Genomic DNA, 23,574 nt, shown 5'->3' with positions numbered 1-23,574 from the left:
ATAACTTGCTATTTTCACACTGAAACTAAGGAATGTGTAAATTTGAAACGAGCTTTTTCTTCACTTAAGAACGAACGGGTATTTCTCAAGTTTTGTTGTCAAAATAAAGAATTAAAAAATGTGTACTCCGTTTCTTTGTCACTGTGTGTGTGTGTGTCCCTCACTGTTTATTCATGTAAGCTAAGGGAGGTATTTCACATTAACTCCTGCAGAAACTAAACACACGTGCTTGGACTGGGGTTGTATTCGAACACGCGCATGGCGATGCATGCATATACTGCTTGTGTCGCTCAGGATATCTCTTCTTAAATTTGTCTTAAGCTTTACAGAAACTAACCACTAATCACACATATATGTGTAAATTTTATGATTTTAGCGCAAGGTCCGTATCCTAGTACTTGACTGGTACTGTAACTTACCGACATCAGAGGGGTGAAATGCGAAGTAACTTCGATAGGATTTGAACACAGAACATAAAGAATTTAAAGAAACGCCGCAAAGCATTTTGTCTGCGTTAACGATTCTAACACCTGGATATTCTCTTATCCATTAACACGATAATTATAAGTAAATGGTATTGAAATTAAACTAGCGTAGTAGTCATAAATAGTTAGTAATCTTCGCTGTTTTACCTGATATAGGTATTTTTATGTATTCGGAAATGTTTTATGAATTCTAGAATATTTTCATTGTTGGAAAAATAGTTTATAGGAAATGTTTAAAGTTGGTTACACGTGAGATTTTAGTAAGTAAACTGTATAACGGTTTCCCAAATTGTACTCTTGAGAATGTTATGTTAAAAAAAACTCCAACAATGTTGATTGGTAACCAATTTTTTAAGTTACAGAAATATAGAATAAATTAAAAGCGTTGAAAATACGCATCTAAACTGGATAAAATAATTAAAATGTGTAGTTAGACGAATTATTATTTCATTATTTAATCGTTAAGTCTTTGACCTGGGCATCTCTCTGTCTCCCACTCTTTCAGATACAGTTTCTTTGCATGACAGACAATGTGTGGGAGGAATATAGAGGCTTTGATGTCATTAATGACGTGATGCTGTGTGTCTGTCACATGCTGCGCATATATGTATATATATCTGTGTGACTTTGTCAGACTAGAACCTATCCGGTTTATTACTGGATTTTCTGCCACCAGTAACCAACATTCATGTACTACTTACTCATACACACACATACCCAGCAAATTATTCACATTCACTCACGTATATATTTACATTCTGAGTTGATCATTATTGAGGAATTTATATAGTTTTAACGTATGTCGTATACGTGTGCACTTATTCAGCCATACTTAAACGTTTAAAACTCTGGGTTTCTTGCGCACGTGTCTGTGGTTATAAGTTCCTTTATTATTTATTTATTATTGAGATGATTCGGTTTCGATTTATCATAAATCATCGAATTTAATCATAGATTTCAATGTAATGGCAGCATTATGACACAGCTGCCTCTCTCTCTCTCCAGCAAGGTACTCTGCCACGATGCGCACGCACGCACACACACAACACACACGTAGTAGTCAGAGCTAAAAAGCTCTCATTACCGTAATTAGTCCAACGGTGTTTTGATTACTTTCGTTGTGCTTAGCGCAATTTCAGGATGTGAGAGAGATTAAAGAAACATAACTCGTACTAGAAAAATTGTCAAAATTCTATTGCTTGCTTTTAAGACGGGTGTTTTGAGGGACTTTTGGCTGTTATTTCTAACAGTTTAAGTAATCACGTAGAGGATTCATAAAATTAAAAGGTTTCCATTTATGAATAGAGAAGATAATGTAATAAGTCAAATTTTTTACCCATCCCTATACTCATAACTATCATAGTAAACTAATGAGGAAGCCTCTATGTGGTCACTCGATATGCTAGAAGTAGTGCCCAATTCTCCTTCAAATTTCATTGTCTTAAAAACGAAAGACACATTGACTAACGCAGTCCTAGTTGTCTGAAAAAGAAATAAAGATGGTCATGTCAGGAATGCCTTGAATCAGGTTTACTCAGTCGGAACTGACCTGGAACTAAAAATGGTGAAATTACAAATCACTGACGAACTATCCCTCAGCATCGACTTCCTGGAAATAGTGGAGCCAAATTTCCTTAAATCCTAGCTTCTCATTTTCAGTCATATACCGATTCAATCAAGGCTAATCTGGGAATAAATCACATCTCTTTCCGCAAATCGATTTTTACGATTTATAAAAGAACATAGAGCATTTGGAGAGGAAGTTGGTCTTGGAGGTTGGGGGGGGGTAGATAGCCCTTTGTTTTCCGACCTACTTCTAAGCAACTAGTGATATTGCAGATATTTCTATGAACTATTGATTTATGGCTTTTATTACGCTTTTATTGGTTCTAGCTATTGATCTGTAGTCATGCTGAGATCGCATAGTAATGTAAGAATAATGTACTGTGTTGTACTTGATTCTTGTAGCTTTATGCTTCCAGCGATTGTTGGTTTGATTCAAGGTCTCAGCGTCTTCATTCCAATATATTTGTGTCGGTTGTTCGGTTTGCTCCTTTAGCAGTAAATTCTTACCTTCTGACACAAAGTCCTACCTTCTGACACTAACCCTGATGGTAAGAACGTCATCAAACTACCCAGCTTACTATAATTGCACTTTACTTGGTTTAAAAGACAGATGCCGGTTACTGCTGATTGATGGCAAGAATGTGTGTATTTTTGGGTGTCATATACACTGTTCAGAGCAGTTGACGCTGAAAATTGCTAGCGCTCAAATATGTATCACATATCTTCAGTATTAAGAAAAAGCTTTTACCGGAAATTAAATTCAATACCTGCATTATCCAAGCATCTAAAACCTGTCATACGTTAGCACAAGCACATTCCTGCATGGCTTATAGAATTTGTAATGTGAAATACTGTCCCTCTTCTACATATATTGTGGTAACCAAAGTTTACTGCAATAGTTTTGGGTTTTTTGAACTTGCTACATGCCTCCCACGCAGGATTGCTCCCCTCTCCCCAGTTCTCCTCTCTTTTCTTCCTCTATACAAACTTCATGCAATTAAGATGTGTGTCAGTATGCAACAAGTCTCAAGTGAAAACTCTAAAGCATTCACATTTGGCTGCTGCGTGTGAAGTATAGCAAGTTTATTGCTTATTAAGCAAACTTTTGAATGGACGTATAGAGAGAAATGTAAAAGTTAAAGCATTTGGAAGAGATCGTTGAGAACAACGTACTGCTCCATGGATATGCTGTGAGAGAGAGAGAGAGAAATAAAGAACCTTCCTAAATTGACACATTTCACTTAGCATTTCTGGAAGCTTCTGTCCAATATTCTCTAAGATATTGACCAGACTTAGTATGACTAGTTTCTGAGCACTTGCGCCATCGCAATCATTGAAGACTTCGGTCAAAATGGTATGGTCAGAAACCCACTGAGTTTACAAAAATAAGGTGCGATAGTCAAATTGGCGTTCATGCTTTGAAAGTGAGTTTCGATATCAGAAATGAAGACCAAGTCCTGGGTTTCACTCGCCAACAGCGCATCTCAACAAATCTAAATTTACTATTGTTTGATTAATTGAGGAAGCCCTTCCCTTGCAGCACCTTCATATTCGAACCTGCAGATCTTTTCTCTACTTTTCTACAGGGACTTAACTGACAATAGAATTTTAACTTAAGCCAATCCAAAGAACTAATATTTGGTGATTGGACAGTGCTAATTAAATGTTTCTTCTGCAAGAAAGTGATACAGTAGATTGAAGAACTGAGTGTGTTTCTTGTTTTCATAGACCCAGGAAGCACATTAGGCAAAGTCGATTTGGGTGGAATTCAAACTCAACTTACAGATAAGAGATCCGTGTTGTACGTTTAGTTGAACCCTCTACTATTCCTTATACTACTACTACTGCTACAAATAATGATGATAATAATTTGTAGCTTTGTATCAAAGCCATAATTTCTTGAGGTGGGTGAGGGACAATTTATGAATTAGTCAAAGTTAAACTGCTGTGTAATTTGAACATAGATCGTGAAGTGACCTCTACTAATTCTTCCATTGTTTCAACCCCAGAATTTGACTGATATTTTATCGACCCCAGGAGGATGCCAGACACTGTCTCATACAGAACCGGCCAATCCATCATTCAGTAGTGAGTAGTGAGTAGTAGTAGTAGTAGTTTCTTTTTGTGGAGATTATATTATAAATAGCAAGCTTGAAGTTACCAGAATATATTTGTTGTAAACAACACGGGTGTGTCAGAATAGCAGTCTACAAACTGCTCCTCCTTTCATTCGCCATGGGTAGTACTAACCGCTCCACATGCAATATTTTTAGATTTTCTACTATTGACTTGTTCTATAAAAGTTTTTGCTGAGTTATTGAAGCATAAAAAGCCAAGTGAAGATCGGAATTGTGTTCAAAGTAACGTTGTTGAAAGGAGCTCTTTCGCAGAATCGAAACCGGTCTGCGATCAAACTTGTCAAAACAAAAATCATAGTTCAATACGTGCGTGTGTGTAAAAAAAGATATTTATGAATGAATATACATGATGTTTATATATGCGCATGTCTAAGTGCAAATTAATTGCGATTTACAGTGAGAACTATATAGTATAATAAAAGTAATAATTTGAAGTTTCTTGCTTTTTTGCACTTTATATAAAACGTTGACAGCGTACAAGATTTCTGAAAGTTAACACTTTAGTATTTTCCCTAACTTTTGGATGCTAATACAACACACTCACACTTCTTTAAAAAGATATTTTTAAAGTGTGTTTGTGTGTGTGTAGATAGATAGATAGATAGATAGATACAGGGAGACTCAAAAGAAAACGAAATGCTTTTTATTTGAAATAAAATATTAAGAAGTCACAATGGCTTCCACAAAATCTTCCTCCCACTCTCTCCGTACATAATATGACGGTGTCGTATTTTAAGCAGCATAGCTACTCATCACTCGCCAAAAAGGGGTTTCCGTTGTCTGAAATCCCGGGAAAAGACAAAGAACTTAGCACTTTCCTTCATCTCGCCCCCACCCTTTCCTCTATAGACGCGCACACACACACACACACAACACATTTCTTCCTTCTGTCTTCTCTGTTTCCCTGGCTTTTTAAGCCCTAAACTTTTTTGTTTTCGTTCGGCATAAACTAGTAATGAAAGGTCGCGGTTCCTTTCGGTGCACTGTCTCACAGAATAAGAATTTTACTGTCAAGGTATGTTGTGTTATGTTTGTCTGCTTGCCATGGTGGTTTATCATAAGTTGACAGCAGTGAGTGAGTGAGTGAGTGGCTGGTCACACAATTCAGTGAAGTTCGTAGCAAGCTTTGTCTGCATGTTATAATACACTTGCCAAAAGGATCCCGGCGGAAAGTAATCCTTTCCTTCTCTTCCCTAACAGAATCAAGAGCGGGAAAGGGTGTATTATTTTAACGTCGGGGCTTTATAACATTGAAAGGATACCAAGTTCCTTTGTTCTTGTTAGGAGTGTTAAAGGAGAAGAATGTAAATTGTTTAGGTTTTTTTTTATGTGAGTCAAAGTTATGAAAGTTTGAAAACTTTTTTCCTATTATAATATTTATTATAAAGTTAAGAATGAAAGTTTCTGATATCCTTAAGTATTTTTTGTCGGTACATTCTGGTATATTAATTTAGCTGAGGCTCGTTTATTATTATATTATTATTATTATTATTATTATTATTATTATAGTGGAAAAGCTAATTTTGTCTTAAAGTTTCTGCAGAGTCTATAAAATTATTTATTGATAGTTTTTTCTTAAAAACTCCTTTTTGTTTTTTAAGGTTTACCTACGCACGATCCCTGTGAAAAATGTTTCCAATGGGTTTCAGATCAAATAAGTAAATTTAAGATTTTCTTTATCCAAACTGTCTATAAAACGTGCTTAATAAATATCTAATTAAATCATTATTTAAAACAGTTACATTTAGAAGTAAGATTATTTTCTTCTTACTATTTAGAAAAACCCCTTTAGGAGGGTGACATGACATTGCATGCATATCAATTAATTTTCTTTTAATTACTAAGAAAATTCTTTTGTGTAGTTGGCAAATTTTCTTAATTTGGCAAAAGTTGATGTGATGTTACAACCACAGGAGCTGTAAATCCATTACTCAGCAGAACTAAACGTCTTTTGTTGTTACTTGTATTGTTTTCTTTTGTTAGTTTTTTTTTTTCTTTTCAAAGTTAAGAAAGTGTGGTAGTTTTATTTTCTTGTGTGGTAGTGAGTGAATAAACTTAGTTTTTTTTTTTTTTAATTATCATTCGAAAGTCTAGTTACTACTACTTTTTAATTCGATTTTTTTTTTCATTAATAGAATTAAACAAAGCAGCTTACTGCAACTAACTGCTTTAGAAATTATTCCTCTTGTTTTACCTAGTAATCCATTGTTCATTCTAGATTTAACATAAATGCATTTTCTGTATTATTATTATTATTATTATTATTTAGCTGCATTTTCTTTTAATTTCTTGTACTCAAAAACCAGTAAACCCACGTGCGTGATTAGCCGGTCTTTGTTGACTCTTTATTCCATTGCAGACTCGTTCGACCCTCGCACGTGCACTTATTTCATTCACCTAAGTTTATTATGGTTTATATAAAAACGGTATATAACCTTAACTAGTCCGCAAAATTTATGAACAACATGTCAGTTTTTATAGACTTATCTTTTTAAAAACAAAGTTTTTTTCTCTTGTTAGTTGCATTGCGTGTATGTTGTAAACGAAATAACAATGCCTGTTCTTGTTTTTCCCCCACCTCAAAAGTTTTAAACGTTTTACTGAAGAAATAAACTAATATAACCAGTTATATTAGTTTATGTAATAAACTTTGATATCTTAGTGAACATTTGCCTTGAATATAATTTATATGGGATTTCGAAAACTTTTAGGCGTTTTTAATTTAGTTTCTCTGGTACAATCAAACAAGATTTTTAGGGGTTGTTAGAGAACAAAGAAATTAGATTTTTTTTTTAAGTGTATCAAAAATTCTTTTTTTTAAATTAATATAAAATTTTATTTTAAAATCATTTCCCAGCTTTTTTGTAGAAACCTGCGTTGTTTAGTTCGTTTTCAATTCTGAAATATTTCTTTGTTTATAAAGTAATCCGAAGAAAGTTGGAGAGAGAGAAACAGCTAAAAATTGTATTTCGTTTTTGTTGGATTTATTATTTTTATTAAAGCCATAAAATTTTAAAAAAACAAAAGCTAATAAAATCTTTTTATATAGTTTAAGTCTTAAAAATGTCAGCTTGTTGGCATTTTTGGTTCATATAAAGCAGAAGACTGCAGATCAAGTTTCTTGCAAATTTTACGTTTTATTTTAGGGAATTTTTTAAAGACAACGAAGCTAGTAAATGTTATTGGTGCCTTTCTCTCTCTCTTTGTCTCATAGAAAGTAAAGTTTAAATGAAATCACAAATACTTAACTTTTATTGCGTTTGTTTACAAGAGTAGTTTAGAAGTTGATAGTTATTGTTAGACATTTGCACAGTGTAACACTAGCCAACACTTGAATCGAAACAATTTTCCACTTTAGAAAGAATGGTCACACACATATATATAATACACACACACACATATATAACTATACATACACACACACGTGTGTGTGTTGTTGTTGTAATGCAAGTTGTCGCTAAACAATAATATGCATTGCGCAAGTCGGGGAATGCAAGATTGGTCGTGTAGTTATAATATTGCGGGAACATTAAGAAAAACTTTTTCCATTAAAATTCTTGGAAGAGAAGAAAATTGAAGTATCGTGACCTCACGACTATTTCGTGTCGGGTAGAAGGCGGGGCAGGAGGAATAAGAGCATTTTAAAACGGGCTTTATTGTTGGGCAAGTACGGAGAGCGAGGGAAAAATGCATATAGTGAGGTATGGTGTGTTGATGGTGGGGGAATCATTCTTTGTTGGGCAGGTATTGAGACGGATTTACAATAAAGAAAAACCTGGGGGAAACCCATTGTCTGTTTTGAAAACTGCTGGGGAGGGAGAGTATTTTAGTGTGAGGTAAGTTGATCGGGCGAAGACAAAAAAAGATAGGATCACCACCCACGTGCTACTACTATCACGGCTGGGACATGGATGTTCCATCGTTTCCCCCCTTTTTTTTTCTTTCTTATTTCTGCATTGTTTCTTCCACACACACACACACCCCTACACTGACACATTCAGATTGGCGGTCGATGGCTGGACATAAAGCCTATCACATTGTCTGTCGAATATATACATGCAAGTCACCATAGACAAGACAGACGGTTTGTGTAGGGATCAGGAGGTGATAGTTGTAAGAAAGGAGACTTGGGAAAGGGTAGGAAAGAGAGAAAGAGAGAGGGGAAGCTGGCGAGAACGAAGCTGCTTTGTTTAGGTGTGGGATGACAGCAGACAACAGCAGCACATTGGCCATATATATAATCAAGGTGATTGTCGACTCATGCCTTTTTCCCTTCGCTCTCTTTCTTCCTTTCTGCCTTTCGTTTATTCTGTCTCCCGCCTTTTTCTTCCAACTCTCCTCTGCTGCATCCCTTTTCTCTGTCTCTAGGGGACGTTCTCATCTCAGTTACGCATCATGGAAAAATTAAGTTAAAATGACGACAACGCATGCCTTCTCAAAATAGCTGTCTTCCTTTTGTTTGTTTGTTTATTTAATGATATTCCGACTTTAATCGCAGCAGAGTATATAATCGGATTTCGGAAACAGGGAGGGAAACCGTTTTCTAGTCTACTGTTTTGTTGTACATTTAATTTTTAAATGACATAAAAACACAGAATTTTCAATTTTTTTTTTTTTTTAAGTTTGACACAATTATTCCATGGAATTGCAAGATTAAAGATCATTAACCAAGTCTATAAAAGAGAAAGTGTTAATTCCAATTTGGTCAAAATCTTATATATATATATATATATATATATATATGAGAGAGAGAGAGAGAGAAAGCTGTCTTTTTGATAACTCTTAAGACTCAATAATTGAGCCAATGACTTTGGTGAATAAAATAATTCTGACAACGGCAGAGAGAGAATGGAAGGAAGTAAATTTGCCGCTTTGTTCCAAGATGGAACTCGTTCCCATTGTTTCCCCAAACTCAAAGCATTGTTCGCATAGGTTAGCTTTCCTTTAGAAGTTTTGTACTCCCTCTGAAATCGGGCTTTATCTGTCATGTCACACTTGATAACTCTGACCTGACCGGCTTCAATTCAGTCACACAAGAAAGTTGGGTGGATTTTTGTGCGTTTCTATTTATTCTGTATTTTTAATTGGTTGTCATTTTATAACAACGTTTGGAATTTCTCTCTACATGCGACACTGTCAGAACATAATCTGCATACCAGCATTTTCAAAAACCCACATCACTTTCCAATGGTTGAACTCCCTTTTTTCCTTCCTTTCTTTCTTCTCTTGTGACACATCATAGTGTCATCACTACATGTCTGTCGTCTTTTATAGAAATTCCCTTCTATTGTCGTGGCCAAAGCGAGTCTATTGTTTAGAAAATTGCACAAGAGACTGCAGTCTTCGTAAATTTAACAACTGCGCGAGAACTGGTTTCATTTAATCAACTCAGTGAAGACCTCAAGTGGTTTTCTTTTTAGAAGTGTGCGCGTGCATTATTGTAATTTTTTTTTTTATAATTTTTTAGTTGAAATTCACGATTGTAGAGATATTAAAAGGTCTGAATAGTTAAATTTAACCAACCCAAGTCGGTGATTTAATTGAATTATTCTAGTTAAGCATCAGTATATGAATCTATGTTCAATTAGCTTTAACTTATCTCTTTTGTCGTAACAGATTCAAATAGTATTATTTTTTCATACCTAAAACGATATTTCTCCAGAATATGATAATCACACGGTAAACGAGTATTTCTAAGTCTGTAAGACATTTTCGTTTGTTTTTGCTCTTCAAGTATTGTTCCACTTAGAACAAAAAGTTGTCTCTTGCCCTATATAGCAATATTTTCGATCTGATCACTGAGGTTTGTACTTCCTATTGGTGGATAAGACATGGTTTTAATGGTATGTCGTTAAATGAAGCTTTAACATGTATTGGTGTGCTTATCTTATAGCTTTGAAGACTAGGTTCTGAGTACATGGGTTTGTAACCAACCAATCCTGTTGCATTTTTCCAATTTATAGATGGTTATATTCATTTTTTCATATATATTTATATGCGTCTGTGCCTGCTACAAACGATGCATTGAACCCTAAAATTGCAAAATTGTACTCGGAAATAAAAACACATATTGCGACTAACAATCAGTAACACTGGTTTATTTTCCATTTAGAAGCTTAAATGCCTACATTCCACAATGCCTACATTTGTGGAATGTAGGCCATCTCAATTGTTGACAAATAGACAGTGGAGGAGGGATGGTCAACATATAATTTCTAAATACCAGTTTCGCAATTATACCAGCTTGTTACCATGGTGTGAAGGAATTGAATTTTAATCATCCGTTGACTTTTGGTTGAAAGCCAGTCGTGAATACTTCCATAGCGAAAATAAGTTTTGTTTTAATTAAATCGTGATATTGTAATTAGTGCTGTATTATTTTGTAATGAGTTATTGTATTGTTGCCTAGTTATTGGCTCGTTAAGTGTTTGCATATACTCCAGGTCTTTTACACTTTGCTCAAGTTTAATTGGTAAGTGGTGTGATAACTAGAGAGTTACCGATAATTTAAAATTGAGATCTGGCGAGAAATAGAGATCTTCATTGTTACCTTCTGCGTCAAACAATATCTTGCTTAATTAAGCTAATTAAATTTTCAGAATATTTTTTATTCATTGCTGTTAGTCAATTCGGCTCTGGCATAAAGTTGAATGAATCAAGTGAAGATTGTTCAGGCTCGAGGGAGACAACCGAACAAGAAGGCTTAAGATATACTAAATATTGCACAAGACTGTATAAATGACCTTTTGACCTACATAAACATAATATAACTATTATAATCCTTTTAATAGATACTTCATACAAACGACTGCTTGATTACCTACTGTTACACGCATGACCTTCAGTAGATGAGGTAGAATTGCTGCATAATAGCAATATTGTCAATTCTTTGACCATTTACCTGTTCTGTGTATTTTCACGTGTGATACAAAAGGCATGTTTCCCTGGCCTCCATGCACATTCTCTCTTCTCTCTTTTTTAACCACTAGGATAACATGGGACTTGGGAAAGAAAAGCTTTATATTATTGTGGACGTATGAAATAATAATTGCTAACTAGAAGCCTGGAACAAGCATGGACGCTTAAAACAAAATTATAAAAATGCTTTTTGGAAATGCAATGGGTATAAAAAAAATTGTGTTTTGTGCCAAATTTCATGAATAGTGATGTCTTATTTTCTCTCGTGCTTTTAGTATCTAAAATAAGATTTGATTTGCAAACTTTAAAAAGGGAGTAAGTAGAAACTGGATTTCGCAAATTACTTTATAACTGTTATAGACATACAGGCATTTCACTTGAGAGATTATGCTCAATCTTAATTGGAAGAGATTGGGGATATTTTATTGGTTATTTTTTAAATTTATATTTACTTCCAAAACCTTTATGGTTTCAGAGAGAAGGCTCAGACGCTTTTCAGATCAGTAGTGACCTTAACATAGGTTTTAATGAAATCCTTTAATTGTTGTGTTTTTATGTTAATACATAAAATTACTTGTTCTGAGCATGAGAGGTGGAAGCGCAGTTAGTGACACTTAATGTTCACGTTCTTGGATGACGCCTGAATGCTTCGCCAATGAGTCTTACAGTGATTGCAATACAACTATTTATTTTCTATATAAATATTACATATATGGCCACATTCCATAAAAACTCTCATAGCTAACGAGCAGAAACCCAGAATTACAGTTTATGAATATCACCTGACGGTGGTGTGGGGGGGGGGGGAATAGGGATCTTATGTCGTTAATTTCCTTGGAGAAGATGGACAACCTGCCAATTCTGTTCTTCGTGAGGCTTCTTGCTTGAATAAGGTAACACGCTCATATACGCACGCACGCACACACGCTTACACTCACACGCATACACTCATCACACTCGCTGTGATATTAGAAAATCCTGCTGTACATAGCAATTACACCCCTTCCCGTTCCCAGTGAAACCAAAGTCAGCCCCTACCAAAGACACTTCTACTGCAGCAAATGCTGTCTCTGACTCGGTGTAACCGTTTTTCGTTTATATATCGCAAATACCTGCAACATGCACGCAAAACTACTACCATCTTTCACACATGCACATTATTCCTATTCGTGCGCACCGCACAGACATTTAATAACATAAACCCTCTTTCCTAGTTCTTCGCACATTATATATATATACACACACACACACACACACACACACACACACACACACACACACAGCCATCCGCTACACCCCCTACCGCCACACCTTTTTAACTGGTTTCTACTTGTACAACAGCAACAGACAGGTAAAAACCAGCTCAACAGAAGCTAAATGCTGAGAGGACCTGCAGGCTTCTTCTACTGCTGTTACAACACCTCTTCCTTACACTCCAGTTCTCTCGTTCTCTCTTTCTCTCTCTACCTAGTTATACGTAATTTCCCTTCCACGTTTCTTTACCTACTCCCGAACTACCTCTTCCCTTTTTTTTTGTGTGTGTTTTTCTCTCCTTCTCTCTCTCTCTCTCTCTCTCTCTCTCTCTCTCTCGCAGTTTCCCTTACTTCCTCCTGTAGCTCCCTAGTAACAACAGCTGGGAAATGGAAGTTCTGCAAAAGAGGGAGGGAGGGGAGAGAAGCGATATCTGTAACGGTGATGATGACTCATCACTTGTTGGCCGCTTTTCTTTCTTTCATAACCAACTTATCTCCCCCTACCATATATATGTCTGTGTGTTTGTGTGTGTATATATATATATATATATACACATACACACACATATACACACATATATATAATCTGGTTTTCCTCTGTACTTCCTCCCTCTGTCTCTGTGTTTTTCTTTCTATTCGCGTCTTTCTGTCTTTCTCAGCTGTTGCTTTAAATTACTTTCCTCCGCCTTCTCCTCGCGCTATTTCTCCTCCCTCCACCTCTACCTCTCTGAATCGGGGTTTTTACACACATGCAACACACTTTCGCCTTCTCTCTCCTCTGTCACATAGATTCGTGTGCGTGTGAGTAATATAAAAATAAGCTACATTAACTGTGTACATTTCTCTTTTAAGCCGTATTCTTCAATGAATTGCTTCACCAATCGCACCATCGCCATCACTAAACTGGCCCCCATGAGTGTTATTGCTCAGCTAAGGTTCCATGGCCGGTAGCGACGGTTAGTGGTAGGGGCCAATAATGGGGGTTTAGTTGTGACTAGCTCCCTAAGTTTACGGTGAGTTAGTCACTAGACTTTAATACTAGAATAATCACTGACTTCAAAAATATTACTGTATGAATCAAGTCTGGGTAATAATTGCTATCGATTCTCGCATTCAACCCTTTCCCATCATGCGTGTGTGTATGTATATATCTGTGTATATATATATATATCTGTATATATATATGTGTATATATATATATGTGTGTGTATGTATGTGGTGTGTGTGTATGTATGTGGTGTGTATATATGTATGTATGTGGTGTGTATATATATGTGTATGTATGTGGTGTGTATATATATGTGTATGTATGTGGTGTGTATATATATGTGTATGTATGTGGTGTGTATATATATGTGTATGTATGTGGTGTGTATAAATATGTGTATGTATGTGGTGTGTATATATATATGTATGTATATATATATATATATATATATTCTGTAGGAAAGATCTATTGGTAATTAGTTTTTGGTTAATAGTCTTTTTAATTGCCTTAGTTGTTGCTTCTAAACTTTTATCATCTCTGCTGTATATTTTTCTTTTATTCTTCAACTTCTGACCACTGTATGCTGTTGCTCTCAACGTATAATATTATTACACTTGCCCGCATGTGTTACGTATCCAGAGCTTATTTTACTTGGATAATTACTTAATAAATTAAGTGAAGTGTCTGTTCCTGCGCAGACAGTGATGACACGCTGATTTTTGTGCATGCGTTTCAAGTAGTTCTTGTTCAGAACTCGAAAGTACTTTTTTTTTTTTTTCTTTTCACCATTTAACTACTTCGTCTACTTGTGAGTACCAAGATACTTCCACTATACGCCTAAGTGTGGGAATAGTGAATAGCTGATGAAATCGTTATGGTATATAAATCAGGCCAAACGAGATAATTTATACAACCATGTGTAGCTATATACACGCCTACACAAGTACAGACATTTTTACGCAGTGTTCTGCATTCATAATTACATTTATCTACATATGTCTTTCTTTCGTGATATTAATCTACCCTTTTTCTTTTTATGCGAGACCGACAGCCATTTAGGGTAGCTACTGATGCATATCCTTTGCAGCCCCTACATTTATAAACTGTAAACTAGATCACTGTTGTTGTGTGGGTGTATACAATGAGTGTAGTCATTAAACCCTCTTTCTCAAGATCTTTTCAGCTCCACATGTGAAAAACCAAACTTCGACTTCCTTACACATACCTTCAGAAAATTTCTGGGATATTTCTTTTCCTTTCTTCTCTGCATAGCTTGACACTGTTTCACAATGTTTGGTATGCGTTTGTAAAAAAATGGAGGTGAAAAATAGTTATTGCGAATGTGGCGAACTGGCAGAATCATTAGAGCATTGGATAGAATGTCTTACAAGTATATATTCCAGATCTCTGTGTTCTGAGTTCAAATCTCACGGATGTCAGCTGTAATTCTTTCAAAATTCAATACTAGGGTCGATTCTTATCTTTATTTTTGAATTGTATCTATAATCCAAAGGTCCAATTTGTCATAGTAAGTTGCACTGTTTGGCCTGATGATTAGGTTAAGAGAATACGTACCTGTAGAAAACTGTGTCGTTTACGCGTTGGTCAAAAAGCTGAATGCTCATCGTCGAAACTGACAGAGAATCCAATTGTTAATGCACATTTCATTTACAGGTAAGAGTATCTGGAATAAAATACTTCTTGCTAAATGATTAACTGCTGTGTTGATAACGGTGGCTTTTCTTGATGCTCGATTAAGTCCCCAAGGATTGCAAGATGTCATATGAACGAAATGGTTCTGCTTGCAATGGAAATATCAATAAAATTATTGCAGCCAAGGCACCTCATAAATCGTTATTTTTCCTTAAAAGTTCCCCTAACCTTATTTATTTGAATGTTGTGGAATACCTATTAGAGGTTGACTAGACAAGCGGCACCAAACATTTGATTAACAGTTCAAATACCCAACGGAAAATAAATATATAGCTTGCAACATTGTTTGATAATGATTTTTAATTTCTCAAAGTATCTGCTACTTAATAATTATATTATTTTCTAAATGATAGCGATATATCAAATAAAGACAGTCAACCCATAACTTTAAGGTGCTTGTGGGTTATGCTAGATCTATCAACCACGGTTGTATTTTGACAGAAACAAGAGTAATAAATTTTTCGGCTTCATAAATCTTTAACCGTCTACGGTTGTCTGCTCCTTTCTTATTTTCCATCTCATCATCCGGATTTTTGTGTTTATTTACCTTTTTTTTTCTTCTGAATTATTTTCTTTGGTGGTTCCTCTTAGACTTCTTGTTTAATATCGATCTTATTTTGTATTTAATTATTTGTAGTTAGCTCCTTTCTATTTCTCTTCTTTTATTAACACTAATATTTTCTTGGAGTCATTTTCTAATATCGCTACTTTCATAGCAGTTTAAGATTGGATGGAATATTAAAAAACAGAAAATGCGGTTGGTAATCCAAAATAGATTGAAGTACGGATTTTCAGGAATCTAAAGTGAGATGATGCTTGGTTTTTGATTCATGGAACTTTGATATGTAAAAACGGATATTAAATTGATAACGTTGACAATATGGCGGTGCTCCAACTATGTCAAAGCTTGTATGGCTGAAACCATTGAAAGAATAAATACAATAACAAAATGAAAATTCTTCATTCATTATGTTATTCTTTAGTTTGTTTTCTGGATTTTATTGGAACCTCTTTATTCAAAATATCACACATACACTCACATCGTTTGCAACATTGGCAACATTGGCAAAATCTCATTCCTACAAGGCGTTGCTTTCTCTCAACTGTATCAACGACTTGTCTCCATTTCGTTATACTAATTATGATAATGAAATTACGAAAGCTGTGGCCTATAAGATGTTCAGTTCACTGCCTTCCGGCCAGGATCAATTCCGAGTAACAAATGATGGTTAAAAGTGCCTAGTGTCACAACTGTTGTGCATGCGCACGTGTGAAAAATGCCTGCTTTGATGTTTGCTACAGGCAGACAGAGAGTTCGGTCAGTCTAGTGGTTTAAAAATGAAGTCATCATTCGTGACTCAAACTTACATATACCACTAAAACGATTTAATGAATTAGTTTCTTTTTTTAATTTTTATTTTTTTCAACACTTCCTCTGTCTATATTCTCATATTCGAGTCTTCCTGTCATGATCTCGCTAGCCACCATTTTCTCTCTCTTTTTGAAATTTTTTTTTTTATTTTTTGAGCTGCCTACCTCTCTACCTTTTTTTGTGTGTTTACAACTTCCTTCGTCAACACTTCCTCTCTCCAGACATCAAGTACATCCTCACCCCCCCTCCCCTCTAACAAATACACACTTCTACACCTATTCCAATTTATACTGCAGGTATCTCACTCGGTGCAGCAGCACAAGACAAGCACCGATTTTCATTCAGATTCTCCATTCCTCTCTCTCTCACTCTCTCGTGTGTGTGTGTGTGTGTATATATATATATATATATATATATATATATATATATATATATATATATATATATATATAATAGCCTAGCTCTTCTCTTGTTCTGCACTTTATTGCTAACTCTTGCTTCTTTCCAATGTTGGACGATGGAGATATAATTGATTTCTGCCTCATAGCAACAACAACAATGCTGATATCCTCCGAAGCAACAACGCTATTGCAACAGCAGCTTACCTGTAGAACGTTCTTCATTGCACCCTTCCCCCTCCTCCTCCACCACCACCACCACTGCTTTATCTTTCTCTCTCTCTCTCTCTCTCTCTCTCTTGTAAAACTATTCCCTTCTTCCTTACCTTTTTCTACCTGCTTAGTTACCTACTCCTAAAAGCCAGCCAGCTAAGCTCCCTGTCTTAAAGAGAAGGAAGTAGGTGGAGAAGTTAACTTGGATTTCAGCAGCAAGCAAGATATGTTTGTCTAACCTACCTCTATCCCCATATTTCTCACTCTCTCTCTCTCACACACGCACACACTCACACACAGACATGCACGCACACGCACACACACACTCTCTCTCTCTCTCTCATTAAAAAAAAAAAATTTTCTATTGCAGTTGGGTTTTAGTTTCCCTGATCGATAATCTATCCCTATACTAGTATTGTTTCTTTATTTCCTTTAACATAATCATCCTCTGTCGCCATCCCACTTCTCTCTTACTCTCACACACACACACACACACACACACACACACACCACACACACACACACACACACACACACACTTCATCCTTCCTTCGTGGCTCTCATCAAGTCAGAAGTAGTTGTGTGTGTGTGTTTCTATGTTTATTTGTGACTCAACAGATGACAGCGGCAACTGATGTGGAAAGAAGACCTCACATGAGATGCTAATATTAGGGAAGCTGAAGGAATCATTAATCTCCTTTATTCTCTCCCTCTCTCCCTCCTTCCTCCTCCCCCACTTTTCTCACCCCTCATCTCGTTCTTTTTCTCCCTTCTCCAACACGCATACTCTCTCTCTCTCTCTCAATCTTTTTCCTTTTACATTTCTTTCTCTAAATATCTTTAAATCTCTCCACATGTCACTCTCCTCATCTCTATCTCTCTCTCTCTCTCTCTAACTATCTCTCTCTCTAACTATCTCTCTCTCTAACTATCTATCTATCTCTCTATCTTTCTATCTCTCTATCTCTATCTCTCTCTTTCTATCTCTCTATCTCTATCTCTCTCTCTATCTCTCTCTCTATCTATCTCTCTCTCTCTATCTATCTATCTCTCTATCTATCTATCTATCTCTCTCTCTCTATCTATCTCTCTCTCTCTATCTATCTCTCTCTCTCTATCTATCTCTCTCTCTATCTATCTTTCTATCTCTATCTTTCTATCTCTCTAACTATCTCTCTATCTTTCTCTCTCTTTCTCTCTCTCTCTCCATTTGACCCTCTTCCTTTTTTTTGTTTTTCGTTCTACATATCTCTCTACATTCTGCGGAGTTTCTATATTTGTCTGTCTTTCCATTCCATTCCTCGCCTTCCCCCCACCCACCACCACCCCTACCAGTATACTTGCAATACAGATGACTTACAACAACAACAACAACAATAAAACCAAACTCAATAAATACATTCAGTCATTTCACACAGATTATTACTCACATCACATCATTATATTCTTTCATTATATTCTCTCTTTATTTTTTTTGTTCTTTCATTTCATTTCACACAGTTGTTTGATGTACTTATTCCGATGTATCATCATCGTCATCGTCATAAGTTGCAGCAGGTGGCATTACTGGTCTTAAACCACCACCAACCCTAACTCAGTACAGTGGTAGTCATTCTCCACTTCCACCCCTCCCTTGGGCACAATACTCATCTCTGCATCACTTACTACCAGTGCTGCCACCATCATCCTTTCCTACACTTATACATTTGATTTTAATATGAACATTGATTAATAAATACTTTAAAAGGATTGTGTGTCTTTTGTTCCTATTTTTTATTTGGTTTAATAAACCTATATTATCTCTTACTCATCTTTTCTCTCCCTCTGCCATCTCTATTCTTGGCCCTTTAATAGATTTTTGTACCTTTTTTTTTAAACCCCTCAAAGCACCATCAGCAAAGAGTTGATGAAATCTCTATTGTTTTGTTCAGTTTTTTAAAGATACACACTTATACACTGTATATAAATATAAATCCATGTTTGCGATAGACAATGGGATTATAGGTGGGCAGCTGTCCAGGTTTAAGAGGGATTCAAGATAATCCCTTAATCCCCTTGTATTTATTGTATCTCACTTTTATTCTGGGAGCTGGTTGGTATAGAAATTTTTCCGTGTGTGGATAGTAGCCCCTTACATATACATTAGGAGGACTGCTATTTATATTTCTTTCATACATATGGAAGATTCTCTTTAATTGAATCATGTAGAATGTGCAAAATATATAACAATTATCCAGTATTTATTTTAGAATATATAACATTATGCATAGTCTACATGTGTTCAATGACTTTCATTTAACCTTCAAGGAGTTGGAAATCCTGCTTTGGCATGCAATTTGATTTATCGGAGTTTTAGCTTATAGAGAAAGAATATAAAGGTTGTTAAGTGCTTTGCCTAAAAGCTCAATATATACCTGTGGTGAAGATAGGATATAATAAAAAGAACCTGAATTCGGAGTCTACAACACAATATATACACTAGACCATAAGTTTGAGGCGAAGGTTTTTCAGTTAAACCAATCTGTAAAGGATGAACGGCCAAATTAAACTCAACCCTGGAACCTAACAATTCTACTAATCCATTGTTATAATAATAAATTCTAACTTAAGCACAAGGGTTAGAGTAGCCCCTGGACAGAGGTATGATAACAGAATGTCTTGGAATCAAGTCTAGAAAATGGTGTAAGAAAACATTCTGTTCTATGACTTTGCCAATAACCCACGATTTAATTATAGAAGTGTTGTCTATTTATTTTTATTTCTTTGTCTCTTACAGGTGTTTCCTGTTGAACGGTATCGAGAGGTGCTTAGTACATACTGGCAGGTGGACTGCCATTCGAACATATCAGGAGTGGAAGAGGTGATACTCGACAAGAATGGCGTCTACCTGTTTTTCAAAACCAACTATGGTGACCTGCACTCGTACGTGCGGCAAAAGAAACGGTTGAAAGAAGCCGAGGCTTGTCGTTTGTTCCGACAAGTGGTGGAGGCTGTAGCGCACTGCCATGAACATGGAGTTGTACTGCGTGATCTCAAGCTTCGCAAGTTTGTCTTTGCCGATCCAGAAAAGTAAGTTTCAAAATGTTTACCACCATCATCATTTTTGTTGTTGTTACCATTATTATTGTTATCTTATTCTCAGTTGGTACCAATAATATATTGGAATTGAATTTACATGTTGTAGCACTCTTCTATGAATTTTGAGGGTTTATGGCAAAAATAGAAATCTTAATCATCAGATTGATTATAGATATTAACCCTTTCATTACTGTATTTATTCTGAGATGCTCTGAGTTTCTTTCAGTTAATTTTAAATATAACAAAGAATTTAGTAAAATAACTCAGTTATCATTCAGCTTGTGTTAGGTATATAAATTGCGACTAAGGTTTGGTGGCATATTTTAATGCAAAACTTATGAAAACAAGACATTTGTACTACAGAGCCAGAACCGGTTTTGGCCGGGCTGGTAACAAAAGGGTAAAGACAGCAAGATGAAGAAATTGCTAGAGCCTCAACATTTCTTCCAGTTCTTTACATTCTGAGTTCAAATACAGCCAAAGTTGATGTTGCCTTTCATCCTTCGAGGGTTGATAGAAATAAGTATTAGTCATGTACTGGAGTCGATGTGATCAATTTACTCCTACCGCTCTAATGCCTAGCCTTGTTTCAAAGTTTTAACCACTATTATTCTTATTAAGGCAGTGAGCTGGCAGAATTGTTAGCACGCCAGACGAAATGCTTAGCAGTATTTTGCCCATCGCTATGTTCAAATCCCGCTGAGGTCAACTTTACCTTGCATCCTTTTGGGGTTAATAAATTAAGTACCAGTTGAGTAATGGAATTGGTGTAATTGACTATCCCCCTCCCCTTAATTTCAGGCTTTGTGCCTATAATAGAAGGGATTATTATTATTATTACTAAAGACCAGGAAACTGGTAAAAACAGTAATTGCTTGAACAGAGATAACTGAGAGATAGACAACTGCAATAAAGCATTTTTGTATCCTCTATAGTGTGAGTTCAAATTCTACCAGGACCAACTCCACCATTTTTACCTTTATCTGTAAAACAAATACCAGTAATATACTGGGATCAGTTAATTCTATTGATTGTGTCCATCCAAGGTTGGTTGAATGAACTTTGTAACTATGTATGCCAGGTTTTTAGTATGTGTAATGTTTAGCTACTACACCACTACTACCACCATAATTGACTATAGACTTTATCTACATTGCCATGCGTGTGTATGTGTTAAGTCTAATGCACTTTTCCTCCTCCTGGGACCGCTAATACCTCAAATGTTATCTTCTACATGTGACCAAACCTCATTTCTCATCATTTATGAACTCTATTCCTGCTAAAATTCATTGGGGAGAGAGTCTATTGTTTACCATGACCCTTCACTTGTATCTTAGTGCCTTAGCTTGTGTTGGTTAGTTGGCTAGCTGGCTGGTTGATTGGTAAGAAAAGTGACCAAGGCTTAAAATGTTATCACCAGGAATATAGCACAGTTGAAACCAAGTGCTTGGTTTTCACTGAAGCAGTAGTACTAATATTGTTGTTGTTCTTAAATGTGACTTCATATTAGCTGTTAAAAGAACGTTAGGAAAACTTGATGGTTTATATTGTCAGCCAATGATCTTGATCTTATGTTTAGTGAAACGACTCTCACAAACTCAAATGACACAGATCTGTGAAAAGCAAGAATTAAAGGATGTTTTGTTTTTCCTACCGAAGATCGATAATCAACATCGTACCCCATCTTTTTGTTTTACATATCGGTGTGTGTGTGTTGATTAGGTCTCGATCCTTCTGTGTATCTTCATGTTGCATTATATTGCAAGAAATTTAGGCAGTTTTTCTTATGTTTTTTTTTATCAATATCCTTCCGCGTTGTCAGTTGCTGTGTAGAAATATGATTTAAATAATCTAAGTATGAACTATGTAATTGTTTTGTGGATACAATATGAATTGGTTATTATTATACTCCTTTTCTTTTTCCTCTAGGACACATCTCTTATTAGAAGGACTTGAAGATGCTTGCCTTCTTGAAGATGAATCAGACGACAGGTTAACAGACAAACATGGCTGTCCTGCCTATGTGAGCCCTGAAATTCTCAGTACCGCAACTGAAAGTTACTCTGGCAAAGCAGCAGACATATGGAGCCTTGGCGTCATGTTATACACCATGATTATCGGCCGTTACCCTTTCCATGATACTGAGCCCAGTGCTCTATTCGGCAAGATCCGTCGAGGGCAGTATTCACTGCCAGACATTCTTTCATCAGGTGCCAAATGTCTAATTCGTAACATGTTACGGCGCGATCCTACTCAAAGACTTACTGCCGATGTTTCTCTATTACATCCTTGGCTTGCCGGCCATTGGCCAAGTAGTTCGGTCAGCCAAACATGTGTTGACCGAAGACAGACAACAGATCAGACCGTCCCAAATATCAAATTAACAGAATTAAAAGATGATTTATTTGACTGAAAAAATTTTTTCTTTTTTTATTTAGGATCTTTTTTTCCTAAGAATTTAAACAAAAAATTAACGTTTTTATTTGGCGGGGAATGTAGATTATATTTTCTTCTCTCTTTCTCCAACTGTAAGGAAATCATCAAGATATTCCTCTCCACTCAACCTTCAGGAGCAGTTTCCCTGGGTCAACTACACACACATACACACACACACACACCTTCATTTACATCTTCATTCCGAGTAGCTTTCTCTTTTTTGTTTTTTTTTTCCTTGTCTATTATTGGGTATGAACAACCGTGATAGGCTCAGTGTGGGTGTAAAGACACAAGAAGGAGCAAGAGAGGGAGAGAGAGAGCAAGCAAACATTTTCAGGAGACTCCCCCCTCCTAACTCAAGAACCAACTGTAATGTTATCTCAACCAATCAGATGACAACAGAAATTGCAAAAGACCATAAAGGGCATTAAACTAAAAAAGACAAAAATCAATTCTGATTTAAAATAGTATTATCTTTTTTTTTTTTTTAATAAACTATTATTATTATTATTTAAATGGAAAGAAAATTCTGGATATTTATTTTTTCAAATAAAATTGATAAATTAAAATTTTTTCTTGCTCTTCTCTCTTTCTCTATGCGTGCTTTCTCTCTGTTTCACCCAAAACTTGGTCAGATTAGTATATATATTATTACCTCATCACTGTTATTTCTTTACATTAAGAGATTTCTATTGTCTGTGACAGTTCTAAGTGATAAGGATCCCTACTAACTGGCTTTACCATTCTTGTGGGAGGGAGTCCGTCCACAATGCTCCTTGTCCCTTTGCCTGCTAATTTAGCTGGTGTTTTTTGCATGTCTTTCTCATATCACCTTGACCTTGCCTCATCTCACCTCAATGCCTATACATATTTGTGAATGGTGGATCTTCAGAATAGTCAGAAACGGATCATTTCCTGACCAAACAGACCATATATATATATTCATTTATTCTTCAGGGGGTGGGTTTTTTGTTCTGTTTTATTGATTTTATTCTATCACCTCCACTTCATAAACA

General features: G+C 35.8%; 1 protein-coding gene across 4 annotated transcripts in view; it reads left to right on the top strand.

Moving 5' to 3' along the window:
- Window positions 1-22,851, top strand: part of LOC115211125 (tribbles homolog 2) — a 36,656-nt gene extending 13,805 nt beyond the window's left edge. For 3 of the 4 annotated variants that reach the window (XM_036502603.1, XM_036502605.1, XM_029780061.2), the window contains exons 2-3: window positions 19,821-20,113; window positions 22,052-22,851. In XM_036502603.1, coding sequence (XP_036358496.1) covers window positions 19,821-20,113; window positions 22,052-22,535 — 777 coding nt within the window. In that variant the 3' untranslated portion in view covers window positions 22,536-22,851. Of the gene's footprint in view, window positions 1-5,129; window positions 5,205-19,820; window positions 20,114-22,051 lie in introns of those variants that run through there. The other variant, XM_036502604.1, reaches the window with a different exon arrangement.
- The last annotated feature ends 723 nt before the right edge of the window (window positions 22,852-23,574 follow it).

Source organism: Octopus sinensis, linkage group LG4, assembly GCF_006345805.1.
Source record: "Octopus sinensis linkage group LG4, ASM634580v1, whole genome shotgun sequence".
NCBI lineage: Eukaryota > Metazoa > Mollusca > Cephalopoda > Octopoda > Octopodidae > Octopus > Octopus sinensis.
This window is presented reverse-complemented; position numbering and strand designations above follow the sequence as displayed.